We start from the raw sequence: 7,977 nt of genomic DNA, 5'->3' as shown, positions 1-7,977 counted from the left end.
GATATCATTTAATCCCCAGCAGCTGTGTGAGGGAGGTACTCCTCTCCTTACAGATCTTATGGATGGGGAGCCTAAGCCTCGTGAGGTGTGGCAAGCGGAAGACAGTGTAACAGAGTCACCTAGCTCCTGGGGGGGATGCAATGGGTAGATGAGGTGACACACGAAGAAACACTTAACGGTTTCTGGCACCACATACGCGCTCAATAAACGTTCCCTCTGAGTCCTAGGTACCTCGCCCCAGGCCGCAGACTCAGAGGCGGACAGAGGCAGGGGCCACCCCTCTGCTGGTCAGTCCAGTTCCAAAGTCCACACTCTTTCCACAGGGCTGCAGGTGCCTCTCGGGATCCAACTGTATTCACCGTCCTCTTCCAGTCTGTGTGTGGTCCTGCTTCCAGCCCTTTTCAGGTCCACCCAGAGGGCCTTTTCTTTCTGTATGTTTAGACTCAGAGTTGACAACTTCCTGGCCTTCCAGTACAGGCAGAGGAGGGAAAGGAACAGAAGGATGAGCATAACGAAAGGGCAGATGAATAGGAAATAGAGTAAAGGTGCTGACGAGCAGATCCTGGAAGGAAACGTGGGCTCTGCAACAAAAAGGAAGAAAACAAAGAGAATAATTAGTCTCCAGCTTACTTGTACTCATCACTTATAAACACTTCTGGGATTTATTCTTACAGGAAAATATATGTAAGAATAACGGGGCCAAATGGCAGTGTGCCCCTTAAATCACATGCGAGGAGCAAAGGAAAGGGAGCTGGGAGAAGAGAGCTCCAGGATGGCCTGTTCCAGCCTGACTCCCCCTCACCCAACAATTTCCAACCACCAGAGGTTCCCATGACCTACTTAAAACGAACAGCCCGAAAGAAAAACAAAACAAAAAAGAAAACCTCTCCTTTAATCTTCTTTCCTCAGAAAAGATATCTATAATTCAACCCTCGTTCCCAACTCTGTTGTCGGTCCTGAATTTTTAACTGAGTTATTCCCACTGCTGTTTCTGAAAACACACACACACACACACACACACATGCACACGCACACACACGCGCACACACACGTGTGCGCACACACACGCACACGCACGCGCACACGCACGCTCTGCACTGTCCTTATAAAACAACAGCAGCTACAAGTAAGAAGCACCATCCCTTCCTGAATCTTCAAACTGGTCTCACACTCCCCCACCCCCATTCAGCTCCTTTCCCCTCTTGCTCTTACCTCTACCTGGCGTGCTCACTGCACCGTACCCTCGAGGTCCTACTGGCCTCACTCTCCATCACTCCAGCCTCCCACCTCTCCTCAGGCACAGTTTTCCTCTTCTTTCTATCCTCTTCTCACACATGCCTTTGTTTAGACCTCTTTCATCCCCTTTTAACCATCTTTGTCATCACAGTTACTTGAGTAGGTCTGACAGTGTCCTTTGTTTCTATAGTCCTTGCAGTACCTAGCACATGTGCCTGATAACGTTTGCTGATCTGAATTAAACTGGATTCACTGCAACCACATGGGCAAAGGCTAGTATATAAAGGCATGCTGAAGCATCTGGCAGCTGCAGTCCGAGGGGAAGCTCTGTCAACACATGGACACGCAGAGCACGCACCAGCAGCCCCCCAGGGGTTCCTGGCCACACAGTCAGGGAGGCAAAGGCGAGAGAACTGCCAATGCCACAGGCTCCAGGAAGCAGTGCCTCGAGTTACTAGTCAAAGGACAGGGATTTAGTCTCTCAATGCAGAAAGACATATGTTTAAAGAGCCACCAACTATTAAATGTAGTCTTCTGACTACATTTATTTATGACAGGATATTCAAAACCAGGGCTGTTCTGAAAAATCTGATGCTAATAGTAGCTGTGCTTTTATTGGAAAACTGTAATGACCTAAGCACTTTCTTCTTTAGAGGTTAGCTGTAGGATTCATGGGATTACAGACGCTTAGAGATGAAGATGACAGGTTTAGAGGTCATTGCGACCAACCTCACGCTGCAAGAATTCCATTTTCGGCATTGCAGATACATTTTGCACATTGGAGGACATCTGTTTGTGGGAGGTTAACAAAAAATCTAAACCTGTGTCCAGCTCCTGCATTGTAAACTCCGGGAGGAGAGGGCCTATATCTTACGCATCTTTTCCTCTTGTGCAGCACTTTGTTCATAGGTCATCAATGGAGACTAAAGAATGAGTCAATTGCATGAGTGATTTGCGCGCACAGGAACCCAGGAGTAGCTGCCATCATGTTACCCAGAGTAAAGATCATCACTGAACATTAGCCTGGCAGCTCTGAACAGGGCTGGCAAGGAGCTACGGGGGTTTGTTGCCCGGTTCTTCTCTGGTCTCATTTATATTCTCCATCCTAGATTTGGTTTTTGTTTTTGAAAGGGTGGGCAATGATAAAGATAGATTTTGAATTCTTTCTCATCTCCTCTCCACATCCTACCTGACCCTTCTCTCCAAGGCCCTGCTTGACTACAACATTTCTCCCAGGTCTTACCTGAATACATTTGAAAGCATGTGGTTAAGAAGGAGGTACAGACTGAAACGCTGAAAGAGAATAGAGCTGTAGAGTGGGTAAGAGTTCTGGCCTTGCTACTTCACACTACTCATGTGCAGAGTAGGGATTGAGCACCTACTACGTCTCAAAGAGAGCTGGGTTCAAATCGTGGCTCTACAACTTACTGCTATTGACTTTGGACAAATTACTTTTCCTCTCTCTCTAATCATTAGTTTCCTAGTCAATCAAGTGAGGATAATAATTTCTAGAGTTGTGATGAGATAATGCTTAATAAAGCATTAAACAGTGCCTAGCACATTTGTTGAGTCAGCAAGAAATAAATATCAGCTAGAAAGCTACTAAGAAAGTTAGGAAAATCATAGGCAACTTTTTCCCAAGAGACCAGGCAGAAAAGAGGGCTGAACCTGCTGATTCCTCACGCAGGGACCGCAGACTTGGCCGTGTCCTTCCACAGCCCACGTCTCTCCCTTAAATCTCCAATCTCTCTGTCCCCTGGGTGGGTGGATGACATTCAGCTGAGAGTCAAATGATTACTTGGGAGACTCTGGCTTCCTGTTCCAATCATGAGAGGCAGAGAACTGGGAGGTAAGAGTCCGTGGCACCCATGTGTCACCATTGCTAGGATGGTGGTGTGATGTTGGGGGGATGGGGCCGGCACACAGAAGGTGGAAAGAAACTTGGCACTTGGACTTTCTGCCACTGAGACTCTAACCTTCCATGTGAAGGGACTGCCAGAGGGCTTGACTATCTAAATGGGGCTGGGCTTAGAGCAATCTGCCATCCAAAGATGACAAAGTGTGCCCTACGCAGTGCCGAATTGGCCAACAGCTAGAAACTGTCAGCTCCAGTGCTTCTAAATTACCTCTCCTGGGAGGGCGGTGTTTGCTCTGGATCCCACAGTCACCATTCCCACCATCTGCCTCTCACCCGTATCTGCATTAGCATTAGTGACATTCAAAACCATTAAGGTTTGGCATTTTGAAGCAATCTGAGTAAGTGCTCAGTGCTCCAAGTACAAGGCCTGTAAGGCAGAGCCAAAAGTCTAATGAGAACACTTCATCACAAGGTTTAGTTTGTAACTTGCTTCTACCCCCAGCCAAACACATCATGAGGAGCATTCCCTTCTGATATTACCCCAGAAATACTGACTTGTGAAGAAGAAAGGTGGAGGATGATGAGGGGACTACCAACGCACCCCCAACCCCAGACTTGGGCAGCTGACATGCCAGGTGTGGCCATGTGGGAGGGGTGGCTCCTGTCAAGAACTGAAAGCAGGATTAGGTAACCTGATACAAGTGCATCCCAGAGTAAGTGAGCCCCTTACAGCATCAGTTTCAACTCCATTGAAGAGTCGCTTGCTCATTTTTCATCAAGCATTTGTTGAACTGAGCACTATGTGCCAGGCCTTGTTGGAAGCACCAGGGCAGCGTTGATAAATAGCATGTTCTCTCCAGAAATATCAGTGTGATAGGGGCATATCTCCTTTGAGAATCCACTTTCTAAATATATCCTTACCCCCCAAAAGCCGGGAAATAGTGACAAATACCATTCTACTACAAATAATCCAGTCCCCAGAAAGCTTTATAACCTTGCCTATTAATCACAGAGAATTCTCTAGAATGAGATACAAAAAGACTCAAGTAGCTGTAGCCCCTGCTTTGGCTTAGTCATAGCTAAGGAAGTAAGATGGAGAGGAAAAATGCAAGGTGCATTCCACCAGGGAAATATCTCTCAACTTTTCTGCCTTCACAGGAGCCATATGTTTCACAGTTCTATCAAGTAGTCCTAAACTAACCCAACCCAGAATTGCCAAATAAAGGTGGTAGAAAACCATTTGAGAAGCGAGAATTGGTAGCCTATTGTATTTAAACTGGACTTTATTAATACACAGGCTGGTCCTGACCAGGAGGGCAGCTACACAGATTCAGTATTTGAGTATTGTTTCCGTGCCAAGCACTGTGCTAGTGCTGAGAACAAGACATTCAGTCTTTGCCTTCTCAGAAGGTATTGTGTGGCACTGATGATGGATGTTAAACAGGTGGGATGACTAAGAAAATAAGGTAAGTCACTGAGAAAGTGGCAGTTAAGTTGGTCGGTGAATGATTAGTAGGTGTTGATCTGGGACAGATACCATGAAGGAGCATTCCAATCAGGAGATGGTCTAAGTTCACTCAAGATGTTAGACTGGGCTTCCCTGGTGGCACAGTGGTTGAGAGTCCGCCTGCCGATGCAGGGGACACGGGTTTGTGCCCCGGTCTGGGAGGATCCCACATGCCGCGGAGCGGCTGGGCCCGTGAGCCATGGCTGCTGAGCCTGCGCGTCCGGAGCCTGTGCTCCACAGCGGGAGAGGCCACAACAATGAGAGGCCCACGTACCGCAAAAAAAAAAAAAAAAAAAAAAAGATGTTGGACTGTCAGTCATATCCATTCTCTTCTAATCTTCCTCTTCTTCCTCTCTACTGGCTCTTTGCTCTCTAGATGTAACAGTGCTCAAGTCCCTACCATCTTCAAACCAAAACAGAACAGAGCAAAGCTTCACTGCACCTCTTGCCATTTGCTCTTGTCTTCTCTCTTTCCCTTTACATCAAAGCTCTTGAAAGCATGAACTGGATTTGATGTGTCCACTTTCTCCCTGCAGTCTGACTTTTCTCACTATTTTTCTGTAACTGCCCTATATTGTTAAACCCAATGGATATTTTCCTATTTTTGTCTTAATTGGCCTCTTTGCACTAGTCAAATCTGTCAGCTCTCCCTACTCTTGATCCCTCCTGCCTCTGGTGTCTATGATACCACCATACCCTGGTTCTCCTCCTACCTCTAGGCTACTCCTTCCATTCTCCTTCACAGGTTCCTCTGCTGCAGTCCCCCGAGAAATAGCAGTGTATCTCAGGGATCCATCCTTGGGCATCATTATAGGCCATAAGCTGATGATTTCTAATCTATAACACTGGTAGAGATCTCACTTGGAAATCCTGAAGTTTATTGGACAGGTTTCCCTAGATGACTCACCAGTACTCCAAACTCAATTCCAGTCCAACTTATTCAAAATTGAACTCATCTTCCCCTTTAGTCCTTTCTCCTATATTACCTCATTTAGTGACTGTCCCCACTATACACCTTAGGCCAGAAACCTGGTATTCATCCTCGATTCTCTTCTTCTGCTCATTCACCATCCACATACACCTAATCAGTCTCTAAATCCTGAAGAACCCATCTCCTAATACGGAATGCAGAATGCCTGTCTTTCTCTCAGCCCTCACAGGCACTGCCTTAATTCAGGCCTTCACCTTGTCTCACCTGGGTCCCTACAATCAACTTCAAATAGTTCTCCCTTCTCTGTGCCTACCTCCCTTTCAATTCATTTTTAACACTGTTCCCAGGAAGACCTTTCTAAAATGCAAATCTGATGTGTCACTCTCCTGCCTGAACTTGTTCAATGACACTCTGTAACTTCCACAAGACAGCTCATCTTCCCTAGCTCCATACAAAAGACCCACTTGACGTCTGTACCCGTTCCATCCCACTAGCCTCCTCTCTTGCCATCCTACCACAGTTTCTCTGATCATCTAGCATATACTTTCCTTTTCCCAAAACATGTGCCTTCCTTTTTATAGGCCCCATACTCTGGGGAACCTTTCCAGGTCTCCTCCCCACCCAGCTCTTCATCCCAGCCCTGCCTCTGCTCCTTCCTTAGTATCCCGAGACGACTTCTTTCATGACACGTATCATGTTGGACTTTACTTCCCCACCAGACTCAGCTCTGTGGGAACAGATTCCATAATACATTTTTTGTGTGTCCTCAGAACCTCATATAGTTATTTATTGAACAAATTAAAATATTTTATCACATAAATAGATACATATACATAGGTAGATGTGTGTGTGTGTGTGTGTGTGTGTGTGCATCACTAGCATGTTTGGAGGTATAAGGGGAGAAGGAGGTAACATTTGTGGAGCACTTACAATACGCCAGGGACTGTGCTAGATACTTCATATGCATTTGTACCATAATCCTCATTTTATGAGAAAGCTGAGTAACCAGGGTATGACTTCATAGCTAGTAGGGAGGTGATAGAGCTGCAATTTGAGACTAGGCTTGTCTGATTCCAAACCCTGGGATTTTTCATCACCCACACTGTCTTCCCAATTACCAGAAAGGAACAGCCAGGCAGAAGAAGTGAGATGCTATATTATAAAGATTTACTTGGGAACACTTAACTGTACTTATAATGAAAACCCTCAGGTTCTCATGGCACAGGCGTTCCAGTTCCTTCAGTTGTGAAGAATACAAAGACCATTCAGTTTGTAACATTTTCTTTCCAGAGTTCATCTTTTTAAAAACTTTACACCTGTTTTATAAGAATTCCACAAAGATGAACCGTATATGTATGCTTTGAAAGATCCTATCTGTCTCAGAGGAGATGTGCTTTTTAGCCACAGAATATAAACTTTTTACAGTTATTATCTATTCATTCTACTGCAAAAATGGCAGAATCTACAGAGCCTAGGAATTCCAGTGGGAAAACATGTATGGAATGTGCTCAGGGTGGGGACTTCCTATAATTGTTGGAATGGAAGAAAAGCTGATAGGAAGATAAATTCTCCCTGGATACTTGGGAGAAGAATCCTGCTGAAGAATAGTCAGGGGAAGAGAATGATGGACCCCAGCGAACAAGTTAGATAACTCTGACTTCTACTCTAGAAGCCTTGCTGGGGCTGGGATGCAACTGTCCCAACTCTGAGAAGGTGCCATCCATTCTCAGTAGCCCTCTTTCCCTCCTACAGACTGTCCCCAAAGCTAGCTGGTGCTGTAGGGATGTTATCTTTATTGATCCTTTCTACCCTTCCTGGGATGGGGCACCAAGACCACACCTCTGCCTCTCCAGTGACCCTCTCTCACTGTAAGTTTAACCTATAGCTCACCTCTCACCTTATCCTTAAACCCCACCAGAAAGAAATGGCTCAGAGGATGAGCAGGCTACAACATCTACCGGCTCCTTAATCACCTGGGAAGATTTACTGGTCTGGCTGGAGGAATTTTTGCTTAATGAATGCCTATTACACGCCTGGCACTGCACTGGCTGGAAGGAAGCCCTCTCCTCCTTCACGACCTCTTGTTCTACACACCTCCTAAAGCTGAGCACTCAGCAGGATAAGTTGACCTTCCCACACAGAGAAGGGTCACCCTTTGGCCAATGGTCTTCAAGCAGCTGTCTTTTTGCCAGAGCCTGTAAACAACTTCTATGGGACACACTTCCTCCCTTGATGAGTTTCAAGGTGCAATCAGGAGAGGCACACCCAATGACTATCATGACCAAAAATCTGATAGCTTATTGAACACATCAATAAGAAGCTTGCCACTTATTCGTTGAGAAAGACTTTTTTTTTGTTGGGTTCATTTTGACTCAGGGAGCATTTAGATATAGCTGGTTTTGGTTCAACCAGATCAAACACAAAGTCACCAGGTCCCTATGGCTC

The 7,977-nt window shown here is 45.9% G+C and overlaps 1 protein-coding gene across 2 annotated transcripts in view; it reads right to left on the bottom strand.

Moving 5' to 3' along the window:
* Positions 1–285: 285 nt before the first annotated feature.
* Positions 286–7,977, bottom strand: part of CD101 (CD101 molecule) — a gene marked incomplete at its 5' end in the record, with an annotated part of 34,745 nt that continues 27,053 nt past the window's right edge. For both annotated transcript variants that reach the window (XM_082616476.1, XM_082616477.1), the window contains one exon: positions 286–581. In XM_082616476.1, coding sequence (XP_082472602.1) covers positions 289–581 — 293 coding nt within the window. In that variant the 3' untranslated portion in view covers positions 286–288. The remainder of the gene's footprint in view (positions 582–7,977) is intronic.

This window comes from Mesoplodon mirus (genome assembly GCF_964341445.2).
Source record: "Mesoplodon mirus genome assembly, chromosome: 3".
NCBI classification, from domain to species: Eukaryota; Metazoa; Chordata; class Mammalia; order Artiodactyla; family Ziphiidae; genus Mesoplodon; species Mesoplodon mirus.
Note: the sequence above shows the minus strand (reverse complement) of the source record. Positions and strands in the feature narration are given on the sequence as shown.